General features: G+C 42.1%; 1 protein-coding gene across 1 annotated transcript in view; it reads right to left on the reverse strand.

Annotated features, from left to right (window-relative positions):
* SUSD5 (sushi domain containing 5) overlaps positions 1-18,484 on the reverse strand; it is a 38,153-nt gene extending 19,669 nt beyond the window's left edge. The window contains exons 1-3 of the mRNA XM_019946650.3: positions 17,955-18,484; positions 8,970-9,147; positions 3,757-3,875 (exon numbers count right to left, since the gene is read on the reverse strand). Of these exons, the coding sequence (XP_019802209.3) occupies positions 3,757-3,875; positions 8,970-9,147; positions 17,955-18,060 (403 nt within the window). The 5' untranslated portion in view covers positions 18,061-18,484. The remainder of the gene's footprint in view (positions 1-3,756; positions 3,876-8,969; positions 9,148-17,954) is intronic.
* Between the last annotated feature and the right edge of the window lie 436 nt (positions 18,485-18,920).

Below are 18,920 nucleotides of genomic sequence, written 5' to 3' on the forward strand. Positions count from 1 at the left end.
TTTCTGGAAAGTCCGAGAGAGAGCAGCCCTCTGACCCTAATCCCACCTCAGCATGCATTCCTGAGCCCCTTCATCACCCATCTGAAGCCTCCTCACAAGTCAGGCCCTGTTGGACCAAGACTCCAGTTTTCCCCACGCAAGCCTCTCCGTGTTGACCTGGAGGGGAGGGGAGGGGGGCAAGCTAGGCTCAGGCAAATTGCCCTGGATGCGGGGCTCTTGAGCGCTTTGACTCAAAGACACCCACACAGGGCTCACTTGCTAAAATGGCATCAGTCCTTACATAGGCATCGTGGATTTGCTTCATGTTTTTGTTTTTATTTTTGCTGTTTTGTTTTGTGCTTTCCTGTTGTTGTTATTGTTGTTTTGGGAGGAGTATGTAGATCATTTGGGGGGAAATTTTCATTTTCATATAATTTCAAAGTTACAGGAAAATTTAAAAAACAAGAAACTCCCATAAACCCTTTATCCAGATTTACTAATGTGTTTTCATTTTGCCCCATTTGCTTTATCATTTTCTCTCTCTAGATAGATATAGATATGTATATATATATATAGAGAGAGAGAGAGAGAGAGAAAATATGTATCATACATAAACACATACATGTATATGTTTACATATATGAATATGTACATATGTGTATCTATATCTGTAATTCTTTTTTTTTTTTTTAATTTTGTTTGCTCTGGGTCTTTGCTTCATTGCAACACACAGGCTCTTCATTGCGGCACACGGGCTTCTCTAGCTGTGGCGTGTGGGCTTAGTTGTCCCACGGCATGTGGGATCTTAGTTCCCCAACCAGGGATCAAACCCATGTCCCCTGCATTAGAAGGTGGATTCTTAACCACTGGACCACCAGGGAAGTCCCCGTAATTCCTTTCTGAACCAGTTGAGAATGAGTTGTAGGTATGATGTCACTTTGTCCCTAAGAACCTTGGTATATATTTCCAAGAATAAGGATATTGTCTTACATAACTGCAGTAGTTACCAAAATCAGGGAATTTAAGCATTGATACAATACTATTATCTAATTTAAATCCATATTCAGATTTCATCAATTATAGCTGTTTTCTCCTGGTCCAAAATACAATCTAGGATCACAAATTACATTTAGTTGTCAAGTCTTTTTAGTCTATTTTAATCCAAAACAGTTGCCTTGCCTTTCTTTGTCTTTTTTTTTTTTTTGCTGCACCACGAGGCTTACAGGATCTTAGTTCCTCAACCAGGGATCGAACCTGCGCCCCCTGCAGTGGAATTGCGGAGTCCTAACCATTGGACAGCCAGGGAATTCCCTCTTTCTCTTTCTTATCCTTGACATTTTTCTTTTCTTTTTTTAATTTAATTTATTTTTGACTGCATTGGGTCTTCGTTGCTGCATGCAGGCTTTCTCTAGTTGCGGTGAGTGGGGGCTCTTCTTCCTTATGGTATGCAGGCTTCTCATTGTAGTGGCTTCTCTTGTTGCGGAGCATGGACTCTAGGCGCACAGGCTTCAGTAGTTGTGGCTCGCGGGCTCTAGAGCGCAGGCTCAGTAGTTGTGGCGTGTGGGCTTAGTTGCTCCACGGCATGTGGGATCTTCCCGGACCAGGACTCAAACCTTTGTCCCCTGCACTGGCAAGTGGATTCTTAACCACTGCACCACCAGGGAAGCCCCCCTCCTTGACATTTTTAAGAGTATAGGCCAGTCATTTTGTACGATGTTTCTCAACTTGAGTTTGGCTAAAGCTTCCTCATGATTAGATTCAGGTTGCACATCTTTGGCAGGAATACTACTGAACTGAAGTTGTGCTCCTCTGAGTGCAGTATATCAGGAGGCACCTCTTATTGGTTTGGCAATAACTCAGTTTTGGAGTCACTGTCATGGTTTTAAACTTGGTGCCCTATAGGATGTGAACAGATGTTTCCAACCTCTGGCTTCATGCACTACAGTTGTGGGCAAAGGGGCACACACTTGCATACACAACAACCTGTTTGAAGCCTGTGAGGTGGAAAGCCCAGGCTCTCCTGTTGTATGATGAGGAACACATGGCTCAGTGCCTGCCCCCCACCCATCACCCCAGTCAACATCCAGCCAACGCCCAGAAGCAAGGCCCCTACCCAGCAGCTGACTGAGGACTCGTGAATGAGCCCAGCTGAGGCCAGAAGAATAACACAAATTTTTGCCCTCCCCCCAAAATAGTGAACTAAACAAACAGTTGTTTTAAGCCACTACATTTGGGGGTGGTATGTTACACAGCAAAAGCTAGCTGCTACCTCTTCTTCATGAGAGGAAAGAGATCAGACTCAGAAGCTCCACGTATCCATTTGAGATCACTAAAGAAAGGTCATGCTGGTTTTCCTCTGGCTCTGTCCTGTCTCCCTCAGGGATCTGAACCTTTGCCTATGTTTGAGATTCAAAGGACCATTTTCATTTACTTATGTGGTTTTTTTTAAAAAACAAACCATGGATGTTGTTCTCCCCCGGGGCTTTCCATGGCCACATCTTTCAGTTGCTTGACTGCAATCAGCAAATGTACAACCCTTCCTGGAGGGAGATGCCATGGCAGCAGAGAAGCCTACCGCCAATAAACATCTAACAAGCACCATCCAGGGCTGTGGGGTTCACTGTGGCTCTTTGATTTGCCAACTCCTCTGACCCCTTCCCTGGAGATTGGGATTTGGTGCCTCTGGGATGTAGCCTGAGGGTTTGCATTTCTAATAAGTTCATCTGGTATTTCTTATCATCAGAGAGCTTTGGGAAACTCTGCATTAGGGAACTAATTCTCAAACTGGGCTACATGTTATAGTCACTGAGCAGCTTTTAAAAAGCCCAATGTCCAGAACATTTATATCCAGATCTCTAGGGCTGGCACCCAGGTATCAGTAGTTCTTAAAACTTCCCAGATGAGACCAGTGTGCAGCCTGGCAGTACCTGTGCTGATTTCTATGACTGATGAGTAAGCAGCTCGCTTTCTCCCCATTTTCACAGACATTCCCTTTCAGCAGCATATATTTCTGATAATGAAGGTGTACTTTTTCCAGTGCACATGAAACGCTGCCCTGGAGACTCCTTTATGGTTTTCTCCTCACTATTCAGCTGATTTCCCAGAAGGAAGTTGTATTTTTCTTTCTAGGAGCAGTTTCCTAAATCCTATAAATTTCCTTTCAGGAAAAAAGGATTTTTTTTTCTTTTTAGAAAAATTTCCACCATGAAGACAGACCAAAGGGTAAGTGGTATCAGCAGCTGCAGCACATGCTGTCAGGGGTCTGTCCATATTTCCTAGATCCCTTTACCATTCCCATGCACAGGGGCTCTGGGTGAGCATCTGTGCATCTTTGTTGGAGGGTGACTCAGCTATCATAACTCTTTGTCTGAGCACACTGAAAACCAGAAGAGTCTGGGAATTTATATCTCCCTGAAGCAAGCCCTTAAATAATGACTGACAAGTTCAGTGGTATCAATACCCCTGTTCTCTCACCCCTGATCAGGAAACCGTGGTGACCTGTGGTCACTGTCTCCAGAGGTTCCCTGCAGGATTGAGCCAAAGTTACCCCCTCACCTCACAGCCACTGTGGACTTTGCTTAGTGCTGCACCATTGCCTTCTCCCTTCCTTTCCCTGTCCACTTCCCCACTGCCATGTTGGCTTTTCTTTGGAAGTCTTCCTGATTCATGATGTTCAGTGAATCCTCATCTTAAGGTCAGTTTCTAGAGAACACTACCTAAGAGGTCAACCCCCGCGAGCACACCCTCTGAAACCTTTACAAAGGCTCTGGCACTGACCTTCATCCTTAATACACAGGGCATTGTATGTGCCACCAGGAACTGGGTTGCTTTCAATTCGCACATCGACAGCTCTCATGATTTGCTGTTCACCACTCCCCTTGCTACACATGGTTGTCCTAAAACAGACAAAGAAGACACTGGGTTAGGAGAACTAACCAAAACTGGGAAAGAATTCTTTTCTGCTGTCAGCTCTGAATCAGCAGAGATTTTCCTGATTCAGTTTTGGCTGAAAGTATCAATATGATGAAGTATCAATACTCTCCCCAGAAGTCTAAAAGCAGGAAGTTATAGGTGGTACTTGAGTTGAGGTCACATATATCAATTCAAGATTCAGGGGCAATACATTGTTGATCTCTTTTAGTATACACTTGGTTTTTATTTCATAAAATTCTCTTTATTAGTTCTCTTCTTTTGAGGGGGTTTGTTTTGCTGTTATTTTCGGATTTCTTAAGATGGATCATTGGTTCATGAACCTTCAGCCTCTTTGCTTTTCTAACACAAGCATTTAATGCTTTACATTTTCCTCCAGGTATAGCACTAGTGGCATCCCATGAGTTTGAGTATGTTATATTTTAATATCATTCATTTCTACATGTATGTAAATTTCCATTATAATTTATTTTTGCCCCATGATTTATTTAAGGATATCTTTTGTAAACAACAAATAGTAGAACTTTAAAAAATCCACCTGGTGGTCCTTGTTTTCTAATTAGAGCATCACATCTGCTTAATTTAATAACAGACCTCTTTGAATTTAAATCTGCCATATTTCTATTAGTTCTGCCCATTCTTCTTCCTTTCTTCCTCTCTTTTCTTTCCCATATTTTGATTGTTTGAATTCCTTTTTGGCAATCTCTTTTTCTTCTGTATTGGTTTGGAAGTTATATGTTCTTTTACTATTCTTTTAGTGGTTACCACAGAGGTTATAACACTCTTCCTTGACTTATTAAAATTTAATGTTACTGTTTTTTTTTTTTGCGGTACATGGGCCTCTCACTGTTGTGGCCTCTCCTGTTGCGGAGCACAGGCTCCGGACGCGCAGGCTCAGCGGCCATGGCTTACGGGCCCAGCTGCTCCGCGGGATGTGGGATCTTCCTGGACCGGGGCACGAACCCGTGTCACCTGAATCGTCAGGCGGACTCTCAACCACTGCGCCACCAGGGAAGCCCTAATGTTACTTTTACTCTCTTTCCCAGCAACACAATTTAAAATACTATGTATTAACATACTTAAAACACTTCCTGACTGATATACCATTTTTTAGTGTTTAGTATTACTGTTACTGCTTTATATAATTATAGATCTTCCTCGACTTACAGCGGGGTTATATCTCCCAAAGCTCATTGTAAGTTGAAAATATGGTAAGGCAAAAATATAACACACAAAACCTACTGAACATCAGAGCTTAGCCTAGCCTACCTTAAATGTGCTCAAAACACTTACTTTAGCCTACAGCTGGGTAAAATCATCTAACACAAAGTCTATTTTACAATAAAGCATTGAATATCTCATGTAATTTATTGAATGCTATACTGAAAGTGAAAAAGCAGAATGGTTGTCTTGGTACAGAATGGTTATAAGTGTATCGGTTGTTTACTCTCGTGATCACATGGCTGACTGGGGGCTGCAGCTTACTTCACTGCCCAGCATCATGAGAGAGTATCAGACAGTATATCACTAGCCTGGGAGGAGATCAAAATTCACAATTTGAAGAACAGTTTCTGTTGAATGCATAATGTTTTTGCACCATCATAAAGTTAAAAAAAAATGTAAGTTGAACCACCATAAGTCAGGGACCATCTGTACATTCACCCCCCCCCCATTTACTTTTTCCACTCATCCCTTTTGGCATCTCCAGCCATCCACCTGCAATTATTTTCCTCCTGCCTGAAGAACACCCTTCAGTGTTGGGTTTTTTTTAGTGCAGATCATGTATGATGAATTCTCTCACCTTTTGTCTGTCTGAAAATTCTTTATTTTACCTTTATTCTTGGAAGATATTTTCGCTGGGTATAGAATTCTAGGTTGGCAGTAATTACCTTTCAGCACTTTGAGGGCCTCATTCAGTCATCTTGGGGCTTTCATTGTCAGTTTATTGTTGCTCCTTTGAAGGTACTCTTTCTTATTATTACTTTTAATAGTTTTCTTCATATTTGATTTTTACCAGTTTTACCATGTTGTTCCAAGTCGTGAAATTATTTTATGTATCCTACTCGGGCTTTGTAGGGCTTCTTGAATCTGTGCGTGGATGTTTTTCCACAGTTGTAGCTAAGTCTCATATTGCTTTTGCTTCGTCTTCTTTCTCTTTTCCTTTTGGAATTCCAGTTACATGCATCTTCTTTGCCTTGTACTCTTTCTTCTATATTTTCATCCTTTTTTCTTCTGTTCTTTATTCTGGACATCTTCCTCTGAAATACCTTCCAGTTCATTAATTTTGTCTTTGACTCTTAAAATCAGCTGTTAGATCCATCCATTAAGTTCTTAATTTCAGCTACTGTATTTTTCATTTCTAGAGTTTTCATTTGGTTATTTTTATACTTTTCAGTCTTCTTCCAAAATTCTCCTTTTTGTCTTTTGTATCTTTGAACATTTTAAAGCGTTCTTTTAAAGTTTGCATCTACCAGTGTTAACATCTAGAGTTTCTATTGGCTATTTTTATCTTGTTGCCTTGTCTCCTCACGTGACTGTTTATTTTGTTTTGCTTGACAAATCCTATATTTGCTAAAATAGTTTGTGGAAATAAATTGTCTAGGATAATATTATTTTCCTCCAGAGAAGATTTTTAAAATCAGTTCTGCTACCTATCTGGAACACTGGAACTCTAGTATCATCTCAATCCAAACTCATGGCTTCAGAGGATTCGACGCTATGCTGCAGCTCCTTTGAGGGCCTGTGTACTTGTTCCAGTTTACTATGACTCCTAGGGTACAGCCCTTCAATGTTCCAACCCTAAGCAAAAGGATTCCCTTGGTCCCCACATACATAAAACCTGAATTCAAATCTCTGTTCTCCTAGTCCTATGAGGCTATATAAGTCGCTTCTCAGCTTTTCAGACACGCTTTATGAAATCTGTAAAAGCTCCCAGAAGACAAATAGCCCCAAATTCTAGATTCACCATTCTAGATCTCCATCTTCTAGATATATGTATAGACTGAATATAAATTCATGGAGATACAGATCAGATCTATGTAGCTACTATGCCATCAATTGCAAGATGCGCCATGCATTTAATAATTAGTTTTTGGTGGGGAGGGGAGATGGCTGTGCAGGAAAGATGCACAGTGAAATGTCCATACTAATGGTCAGGTACTTCTTGGTTCCAGAAACATTAACATGGAAAACTATTTTAATATGTCATGTAGTAAATATATCAAGTAAGTGTGTTTACTTTAAAGAAATAGCATCTAAGGGAATTAGAGACTCCACGCTCTTACTACTGAGGGCTGGGGTTCCACCCCTGGTCAGGGAACTGAGATCCCATAAGCTGTGCGGCGTGGCCAACAACAACAAAAAAAATAGCATCTAAGCAAGTTAGAGATCCACTAACACGTCTTAACACCTTACAGGAAACCCAGAGAGGACAAACCTTTCCAATGACTCAGTTTCAATTTGTAATGCCTGGGAGACCTAAGCCTGGCTCCAAGCTGGCTCTTTAGAATCTTTAGAATACCCTGGTTATCTGATATAATGGTAGTGACAGAGTTATGAAAAATATCCACACTTGACTACGTTATGGAAACATGCATACGTGGGACATACTTTGTCTATTTAGGAACTTGGATGTGAAATATAAAGCAGAGAGGCTACAATTCCAGATTCACTGAAAAGCTTTGGAAGTAACCTCATTTGTTCTCTTTATTCAATTGCTGCTTTACATGTGGCACCTTTGGAGATGTGAATCAGCATGGTTGCATGTGTTTTCTATGGCCATCTCCCAGCCAGACACCTTCAGGGTCATTATCAAGCAAAGTAGTTTTCGGAGCCCATTTGTTCTTTCACATTCCTGTGGCATGAAGGAAAACGTGGAATGGCTCCTGCCTTGTCTGTTTATGACTGATGGAGTAGTTAACAGCACTAATGGGATGTTTTCTCCTAGCTGGCCACAGAATTACTTCTCCACAAGGATTCCATGGGTCAGGAATTCAGATAGGGCACAACGGGAAAGGCTTGTCTCTGCTCTGTAATGTCTAAGGCTGAGCTGGAAAGACTCACAGGCTGCCTAAGTCAATAGCTGGGGGCTAGAATCACCTGGAGGCATCTGCACTCACATTTCTGGTAGTTAATGCTGGCTATTGGCTGGGACATCAGTTGGGGCTATTGGTGAGAGCACATACATAAGGCATTTCCATGTGGCCTGGGCTTCCTAGGACTTCACAGATAGCATCTCAAAAGTAAGTGTCCCGGGAAATCTGACCATGGGTTTTTCCGACCTACCCTCAGAAGTCACACAGTATCACTCCTGCTGTATTTTACTGGTTGAGGCAGGACTATGCTGTCCCTGATTCACAGGGAGAGGACATAAACCCCACTTCTCAATGGGAGCAATGTGAAAGAATTTGTGGCCATATTTTATTTTATTTTTTAAAATTTATTTAAATTTATCATTTTTTAAAATTGATATGATGACTCTCAACTTTTATTTATCTGGCTGCGCCACAGGGCATGTAGGATCTTAGTTTCCTGAGCAGGGATCGAACCCGTGCCCCCTGCAGTGGAAGCGCGGAGTCTTAACCACTGGACCGCCAGGGAAGTCCCTCATGGTTATATTTTAAAACCTCAATACCGTCTTCCTCTTCCTATGGATGCAGATGAATATCCACAGAGAAAAAGAGATAAAGAATATATATCAAATAGTTAAGAGTCATTACCTCTGAGGTGGGGAAGAAGAGAGAAACTCACTTTGCACTTTATATATATCTGTATTATTTGAAATTTTTACAAGCATTTTTTTCTTTTGTAACTTAAAAGGAAATTCAGAATAACAAAGAGGAAAAAACTGTGACAGAACCCCAGAAAAATGTTTTTATTAACATTTTTGTTTTTATATTTTGTTTAACATTTTGTTTTTATATTTAACTCAAAACAAGAATATACTGGAAGCCACAGCCCATTGCACTCTGTCTATCCTGGCACCTCTACTGAGCCCCGTATCAGCCCTGATGGCAAGGTGGGGTGAGTTGGCAGGAGAGCCCCCAGCTGTCCTGACTTACCCCAGGCTGCCGTCCGCCAGCCAGCCCGTGGTGCACACGGAGAAGGCACAGTCCCGCACCACCTTCCGCAGCTCGTCCGCAGACACCAGGTGAGCGCCTCTGCTCTTGCAGGAAAGCCGAGCGGCCTCTAGTTCCAGGCCCTGAGAGCCATTCTGAGACTCCAGCACAAAGAGCTTCCCTGTGTGAGGACAAGCATGGACACAGGCTGACTCTAGGATCCACGGGAATTCAGTCTCAGCAAACTCACCCTCTGGCAGATGCCCATCAGAACTGTAGTTTCCCACTTGCCTAAAGATCCAAGTGCAGCAACTACCTCACTGCATTCGTCCCCGGACTGTGATGACAGTTACACTGGTGTTTGAATCTATTTTTACCTGTTAACTTAAAAAAAAATTTAACTGCCTGTCTGGCATGTTTATCTGGATAAGCCCTTCAAATCTTCCTTTTAAAAAGATGTTTAGCAGCAGTATTTACAATTGCCAAGACATGGAAACATCCTCAGTGTCCATCAACAGATGAATGGATAAAGAAGATATGGTATACCTATATAGTCTCAAGATAAGAGTGAACAAGGATAAAAAATATCCCCTTCCCTCATTCTCAAGAACTGTTGGATGAGCTGTCTTGGTGTTAGGAGGCCAAGTGCTAATCCTGATTTGGAATTGTAGTTCTAACAAAAATTTATGTCTAAGACACTTCAAGCCATGGATTTAGCTTAAAGTGGCCTGAGACTGACATTTATCCAGACACCTGATAGGAAAAATTGTAACTAACTCCTCTCTGGAGAAAAAAAACCCCTCCATTTTATGCTTCAGGAAATCCCATACAAATACTTATTCAAAGGCTATGACCACCGAAGTAAAAAACAGTGAAGTGTACAAGGAAACAAGGCACCATGAGTGAGAAGCAACAGATACTACATGTAGCAGAAACTGACCTAAAAATAAGTCCAATACTGGTATTAACAGGCACAGATTATAGAACAGTCATGATTACTATATTTAAAGAAATAAAAGACAAGTTTGAAAATATCTGCGAAGAATAGGAAATGATAAAAAGTGCTTAGCTGATCTGAAAAAGCACAAAATAGGACTTCTAGAAATTAAAAATACAATGATAAATTTAAAATGCAATAAATGTTTTTGGCTGAATATCAGACACATTTAAACAAAAAACTTAACCTTGAAAAAGAAAGCAGAAGGGGACTTCCCTGGTGGTACAGTGGTTAAGGCTCCATGCTCTCTATGCAGGGGGCCCAGGTTCGATCACTGGTCAGGGAACTAGATCCCACATGCATATGCCGCAGCTAAGAGTTCACATGCCACAACTAAGGAGCCCGCGTGCTGCAACTAAGGAGCTGGCAAGCCGCAACTTGTGAGCTGCAACTAAGGAGCCCACCTGCTGCAACTAAGGAGCCCACTTGCCTCAACTAAGACCCAGTGCAACCAAATAAGTAAATATTAAAAAAAAAAAGAAATCAGAAAACATCATCCAAAATGTAGTAAAGAAACAAGAAAAGATGGAAAATATTAAGATAATAAAGAGACATGAAGGAAAGAATAAGGATTTTTTAAAAATTAATTAATTTTTGGCCACGTTGGGTCTTTGTTGCTGTGTGTGGGCTTTCTCTAGTTGTGGCGAGCAGGGGCTACTCTTTGTTGCAGTGCATGGACTTCTCATTGCAGTAGCTTCTTGTGTTGTGGAGACGGGCTCTAGGCGCACGGGTTTCAGTAGTTGTGGCACGTGGGCTCAGCAGTTGAGGCTTGTGGGCTGTAGAGCACAGGCTCAGTAGTGTGACGCATGGGCTTAGTTGCTCTGCAGCATGTGGGATCTTCCCAGACCAGGGCTCAAACCCATGTCCCCTGCATTGGCAGGTGGATTCTTAACCACTGCACCACCAGGGAGTCCCAAGAATAAGGATTAACATATACTTTAATCAGAATTCCCAAAGAGGAGAGAAAAAAATGAGGTGGAAGTGATATCTGAAGACAAAATGCCTGTGAATTTTATAGAACTGATAAATATTCCAATACATAGATTGAATAAGTTCAACAACAAATCCCAATATGAAAAATATCTATAAATACATATATACCAGTGATGCTGCAAAATGGAAAAGACAAAGAAAATATTGTCAAAGCAGATAGAGAGAAGGGAGAGAATACTTTCAAAGTAGCAGCAGTTTGACTGCTGTCTTCTAAAACAATAGCAATGGAAGCAAGAATACAATTACTAGCAAAAAATAGCTGCAAATTTAGAATTCTATACTCGCTGAAAATATATTTCAAAGAACAAAGATGAAACAAATGTATTTTTTCAGATAAGCCAAAATCAAGGTGGTTTGCCACCACCAGATCCTCCTTGTAGGAAATAGTAAAAGAAGTATTTCAGGCAGAAAGAAAATTATTTGAGAGGCAAGATGGAATGGAAAGGGGGAAAAAAATCAATACACAGTTAAATAACAGTGAACATTGATTGTATAAAATGGCACCCAACAGCAGCAGAATACACATTCTTCTCAAGTGCGCGTGGAACACTCTTCAGGGTAGACCATATGCTAGGCAATAAAATAAGCCATAATAAATTTAAAAGGATTATAATTGTACAAAGTATTTTCTCTAATTACTATGGGGTAGAATTAGAAATTAATAACATAAATAAATTGGGAAATTCATAAATAAATAGAAATGAAACCAAGCACTTCTAAATAACTGATGAGACAAGGAGAAATCACAAAATTAGAAAATATTTTGAGATGAATGAAGGCAAAACATGCTAAACCTTATGGGATGCAGTTAATACACTGCATAGAGGGGAATTTATAACTATAAATGCCCACATTAAAATAAGAAAAATTATCTCAAATAAAAATCCTATCACACCAGTCAGAATGGCCATCATCAAAAAATCTACAAACAATAAATGCTGGAGAGGGTGTGGAGAAAAGGGAACCCTCATACACTGTTGGTGGGAATGTAAATTGATACAGCCACTGTGGAGAACAGTATGGAGGTTCCTTAAAAAACTACAAATAGAACTACCATATGACCCAGCAATCCCACTACTGGGCATATACCCTGAGAAAACCATAATTCAAAAAGAGTCATGTACGACAATGTTCACTGCAGCTGTATTTACAATAGCCAGGACATGGAAGCAACCTAAGTGTCTATCAACAATGAATCGATAAAGAAGATGTGGCACATATATACAATGGAATATTACTCAGCCATAAAAAGAAACGAAATTGAGTTATTTGTAGTGAGGTGGGTGGACCTAGAGTCTGTCATACAGAGTGAAGTAAGTCAGAAAGAGAAAAACAAATACCGTATGCTAACACATATATATGGAATCTAAAAAAAAAAAAAAGGTCATGAAGAACCTAGGGGTAAGACGGGAATAAAGATGCAGACCTACTAGAGAATGGACTTGAGAACACGGGGAGGGGGAAGGGTAAGCTGGGACAAAGTGAGAGAGTGGTAGTGTATATATGGACATATATACGCTACCAAATGTAAAATAGATAACTAGTGGGAAGCAGTCGCATAGCACAGGGAGATCAGCTCGGTGCTTTGTGACCAGCTAGAAGGGTGGGATAGGGAGGTTGGGAAGGAGGGAGATGCAAGAGGGAAGAGATATGGGGATATACGTATATGTATAACTGATTCACTTTGTTATAAAGCAGAAACTAACACACCATTGTAAAGCAATTATACTCCAATAAAAATGTAAAAAAAAAAATCCTAACCTGTTGGAAAACACGGAAAAGAAGAGCAAACTAAACCCAAAGCAAGCAGAAGAAGGAAATAATAAGAATTAAAGCAAAAATTAATGAATTAGAGAAGGAAAAACAATAAAGAAAATCAGTAAAACCAAAAGTTGGTTTTTGGGAAGGTCAACAGAATTGACAAACGTTTAGCTAAAATGACCAAGAAAAAAAAGAAGACTTGAATTACTAAAACAGGAATATGAGGGCAGTTATTACTCCAACTTTATGGAAATACAAAGATTATAAAGGACTACTATAAGCAACTGTATGCCAGACTTCCCTGGCAGTCCAGTGGTTGGGACTCCGTGCTTCCGGTGCAGGGGACGCAGGTTCCATCCCTGGTTGGGGAACTAGGATCCCACATGCCGCATGGCATGGCCAAAAATCCTCCCCAAAACCCCCAAATAACTGTATGCCAAAAATTAGGTAACTCGTATGAAATGGAAAAATTCCTAAAAAGACACAAACTACTGAAATTGACTCAAGAAGAAATAGAAAATCTGAATAGACCTTTAACAAGTAAAGAGATTGAATTAGTAACTTAAAATTACCCACAAAGAAACGCACATGTTCAGATGGCTTCACTGATGAATTCTACCAAATAGCTAAAAAGAACTTGATAACAATTCTCTATAAACTCATCTAAAAAATAGAGCAGGAGGGAACAACACCTCCCAGCTTTTTCTATGAGGCCACCATTGCCCTAATGCCAAAACCAGACAAAAGACACCACAAGAAAAGAAAACTACAGGCCATTATCTCTTATAAATATAGACACAAAAGCCCTCAACAAAATACTAGCAAACTAAATCCAGCAGCATAAAAAAAAAATTATATACCATGACCAAGTGGGATCTATCCCAGGAATACAAGGTTGGTTTATATCCCAAAATCAATTAATATAATACAACTTATCAATAGAATAAAGGACAAAAACTACATGATCATCTCAATAGATGCAGAAAGGCACTTGACAAAATTCAGTACCCTTTCATGATAAAAAAAACATTCATATTGCTCGGTGCTTTGTGACAGCCTGGAGGGGTGGGATGGGGAGGGTGGGAGGGAGGGAGACGCAAGAGGGAAGACATATGGGAACATATGTTTATGTATGACTGATTCACTTTGTTATAAAGCAGAAACTAACACACCATTGTAAAGCAATTATACCCCAATAAAGATGTTAAAAAAAAAAAAAACATTCAACAAACTAAGAAGGGAGGGGAATATCTTCAACCTGATAAAGAGCATCTACAAAAATCCCACAGCTAACATCACACTTGGTGGTGAAAGACTGAATACCTTCCCCTAAGATCAAGGATGTCTGCTCTTGCCACTTCTGTTCAACATTGTACTGGCAATTCTCTCCAAGGCAAGTAGGCAAGAAGATGAAATAAAAGCCATCCAGATTGGAAAGAAGTAAAACTATATTTGCAAATGATGTGATCTTGCATATAGAAAATCCTAAGAAATCCACTAGAAAAACTACTAGAACAGTTCAGCAAGGTTGCAGTAAAACATTTTAACTTAAGTGACAAAAATCTGTACAGAAATTAAGTAGGTCATCTCTTCTCATTGTAAAACTTTTCCCTAGGATTCCATTTACACACATGGTTTCAAAGGCCATCTTGACATGGATGACTCACATTTTTCTCTTCAGTCCAGACCCTTTCCATTCACCCCATCCTCCTCTCCACCCCCACCCTCTCTCACCTGCACAAGTGAAATAGCACCCTATGTGATCTCTCCATATCCAATCCTGCCCTGGTGCCATCCATTCTTCCTACTCTCAGCGTGAGCTTCTCAAAATGCAAACCTGATCAGTCTCTTTTTTTGATTAAAACAAAACTTGGCCCCATATCAGTTTCCCCAGCATCATCTCAAACTACTTCTACCTTGGACTCTGGGCTCCAGTCACTCTGTTTCTTAACACATGTCCCACTTTCTCTGCCACTCATAGTTTCTCTGTACATGTTATTCTCTATCCAGATCCTCTGTCTTCCCCCCTTTGCCTAGTTTATTCTTATCTTTCAGATCCTCCTATGCCAAGTCAAAAATCTCCTAATGTATGCCCTCATAATACCTCCATCCTTTAATCTTATCACTTATCAAAATCGCAAGTTCACATTTTCATTCATATAATTATTTGCTTAATGACGCTCTCCCCCATTGGATTTTAAGCTCCCTGATAGCAAGGACCTGTTTCTCCTCACCGCTCTATCCTCAACAGCAAGGACAGTACCTAGTATATGGTAGACACTCAAATTATCTGTTGAATTAATGAATCTTTTCCTGCAGTCTTTACTCAAACAGTTAATTTGCATTCAGTTAATGTGAAGATTTTTCTGTTTCAAAAGCGTTTTAAAATTACAATAGCAGGTCTCTTTTATGTATAAGATACACATCTGATTAGTCCAATGTAAAACTAAATGTTTTTCATTTGAGTTTGACTTATTTTTGAATAAGTCTATGGAATTTTTAATAACTCCAAATTCTCTCTCTTCAAATGTCTTAACACATTAGTTTAGCTGCACATTTCTTCTTCCTCCTTCCATCACTGTAGCACATAAATACGTAAATGTGAAAAGTGGTAGTTAAGCATATATTTAGTAAAGAAAAGAATCCTTTCATAAATAGGTTCTAATTTTTCAATGGCTCTATTATAAAAGTTGGAGCTCAGCAAATGGAGTTTCTTGAAAGCAAATTTACCTATAGTTCTCCATTGCGGAAGAAGGGAGAAGGAAAGGAGAAGGGAGAAACGGAGGCACTTCTGGCAAGTGTTAACAAGAAAATATGCCTGGTGCTGTCGTTCCTTTCTCCTTATCCAATGATATTTCTGTCTTAAATTTTCTATGACCCACATCAAGCCAGATAGGCACAAAATATTGATCCATACCCATCTGACATTCCACTTCAGCAGTTATAGTGGGGTGAAACTCTAAAGCCTCATGGGTTGCAGAGATATTTCTTTAAAAGGAATTAAAATTGGTACAATAGTATACATTGTTCAAAGGTTAATACTAGCTCCAATTTATTCTACTTGCATTCTTTAAAATCAGCTTAATTTTCATGACTCAATGTCAGGCCAAAAAGTACTACAGTAAAGAATTAACAGGGACTTCCCTGGTGGTGCAGTGGTTAAGAATCTGCCTGCCAATGTAGGGGACACGGGTTCGAGCCCTGGTCCGGGAAGATCCCGCATGCTGCGGAGCAGCTAAGCCCGTGAGCCACAACTACTGAGCCCGCGCTCTAGAGCCTGCGAGCCACAACTACTGAGCCTGAGTGCCACTACTACTGAAGCCCGTGCGCCTAGAACCCAGTGCTCCGCGACAAAGAGAAGCCACCGCAATGAGAAGCCTGTGCACCTCAACGACGAAGGAGCCCCCGCTAGCCTCAACTGGAGGAAGCCCTCGCACATCAACAAAGACCCAGTGCAGCCAAAAAATAAATAAATAAGTGAATTAAAACAAAAAGAATTAACAGTGGATTGGCTGCTACTAGATATGGGATTTCTTTTTGGGTGATGAAAATTTTCAGAAATGAGAGAGTGGTGATGGTTGATGACTGTACTAAAAACACTTGGATCGTGCATTTTAAAATGGTAAATTTTACATGAATTTTATCTCAATTAAAAATTAACAGTGATCACTAGGAGCCTTTAAAGTTAACAGTGTTTTCCCCTCTAACACTCTCTCTGAGCATATGGAGAAATAAGACAGTCATCCTTAATTAGGAGCAAAGAGTTCTACAAGCTGGCACTTAGAACAAAGAGAACCCAAAATTCTAAGCTACTATCTGGAGGTTTTTCCCTTGCTTTCTCCTTTCCCTAACCATCATGGTTCTTTTTGTCAAATCTTCTCTCTGCACCCAATATTGTTTGCTAAATAGCGATGACATTTTAAAATATACAAAGCATCCTAAATCAGCTGAGGGTTTTTCTCCTTCATCAATCTAATTTGTCCCAAGCTTGGATTTACTAGTAACCCCTCATGGATGTGAGAACATGCTAGCTTCTTTTCTTTTACATCCTTCTGCACCAAGTCAACGGGGTTTTGTTCCAAAATCAAAACACAGCTGAATTAGCTTTTTGAAACTGAACTGATCTAAGGCTGTGATCCTGCTAAGTTTAGGGAAGTATTGAAAGCTGAATTCAGGTTGAAAAAACAAACGAAAGATGGGTCAGTTCTCAGAACCCACAAAAATCTGGTCCTTACCTATTTCCTCTAGCTTTTTTAAAATGTTTTTTATTTTTATTATATTTTAAATGTATTTATTTCATTTATTTATATTTGGCTGTGTTGGGTCTTCGTTGCTGTGCGTGGGCTTTCTCTGGTTGCTGCGAGTGGGGGCTACTGGGCTACTCTTCGTTGTGGTGCGCGGGCTTCTCATTGCGGTGGATTCTCTTTGTCACAGAGCACTGGGCTCTAGGCATGTGGGCTTCAGTAGTTGTGGCACGTGGGCTCAGTAGTTGTGGCCTGCGGGCTCTAAAACGCAGGCTCAGTAGCTGTGGCACACAGGCTTTGTTGCTCCGCAACATGTGGGATCTCCCTGGACCGGGGCTTGAACCCCTGTCCCCTGCATTGGCAGGCGGATTCTTAACCACTGCGCCACCAGAGAAGTCCTGTCTAGCTTCTTGTCAAAGGAGAGCCTCACCTTGAACTTTCCGCTCCAGCCACTCTGTCATTTATCCCATTTCCCCTGTGATTCACAGGACCTTTGCACGTGCTATTTCCTCTCCCCAAGACCCTCTCCTCTCTCTTTTGCCTAGCTGATTTCCACTCATCTTTCAGATCTTCCCGGACCAAGCCAAAACGCCAAGGGAATCTTGTAATCACTGGCCTGGCCATTCGGAGCACATTTAATAGACGTGGGAAATTATGTCTCGGCAGAGGAGGTTCCAGGGCACCCTAGACGTGATTTCATTTTAAAGACCTTTCAAGGAGATCTTGGAAAGCTAGAGGTGGGCCTGCAGGACCAAAGCACAGGCTTTCTCTTGTGCATTAAGGAGTGGTTCAGGGGCCCTGTGGGGGCGTTTGGGCGCGCGGGGACTCGGTGAGCTGCAAGAGGGAGGCGGGATCGCAGGACAGCTGCGCTCCTTGTTTCGTCCAAGGCTGGTAGTGTTCCGGGCTCGTCCGAGGGGGCAGCCCCGGCGAGCTTCACTTTCCCCACGCGCCACCCCGGGCCCGCCGCCTCGCGGGCACTCCCCAGACACTCACCCTCCGCCCGCAGGGAGAGCCCTGGCAGGCCGAGCAGGAGCAGCGCCGCCGCCCAGAGCCGGGTGCGGGAGCCGGGTCCCTTGGCAGACATGGTCCGGACGTCCATGGGCCGCTGGCTGGAGCGCGGGCTCTGGCTGTGCCGCAATCGGAAGTGCCCGCGCCACTGCGCCGCGCACGCCACTCAGCTCCGCGTGCTGTGCTCTGTTCGCGCGTCGCAGGCTTCGCGCCCGGACGGCAGACAGGGAGGAGCGCGGGGAGCCAGGGAGGCTGGGGATGCCAGATCCGCAACGCTGGGGCCCCGAGCTCCCAGGGGGTCCAGTACTCGGCGCCGGGGAGGCGGCTGTAGCCGGGCTCCGCCTTCGTGCTGGGCACCTGGGGGCCTCGGTACCAAAAGAGGCTGAGCCGAACGAACGGCGAGCTCCCTGGGTGCCTCCGGGGCAGAGCGGAAGGGCGCGTGGAGGCGGGGAGAGCGGAGAGCCCGCTGCAGGGAACCCCCGCCTGCCTGGGGACCCTCTGCGAAAGGGTGACGCAGTCTGAGAGGCCAACCCACCCCACACCCTCTCGCCCCGGGAGGACCGTGAAAAACTGATGCCTAACTCTGTACTCTGCCTCTTGACTTTGCAGCTGGCGTCCTCTTGTAGAGGAAGAACATTTTTACGAAAAAGAAAGCTCTAACTTGCCAGCCTCACTCTGAGGAGTGAAACGCACGGAATAGCGAGACTCCCCTTCCCTAAAAGGCCTGACAATCATTCACATGTGAGTGTAAATTAATTTACTTAACTATTCATCTTGCAACAGCTAGCTGGTAACCTGAGGAGTGAGAATTCACATGTCTGAGCTGGAGGGGACCTTTGAAAGCCTGGTTGTTGCTGAGAATGGAGGGGAGGGGGCAGAAGGCACCTGCAGGAACTATGCATTGATTCCTTCAGGAGCTGTGCCTACTATCGCTTTCAGAATAGTCAATTG

Source organism: Tursiops truncatus, chromosome 10 (assembly GCF_011762595.2).
Source record: "Tursiops truncatus isolate mTurTru1 chromosome 10, mTurTru1.mat.Y, whole genome shotgun sequence".
In the NCBI taxonomy this organism is placed as follows: domain Eukaryota; kingdom Metazoa; phylum Chordata; class Mammalia; order Artiodactyla; family Delphinidae; genus Tursiops; species Tursiops truncatus.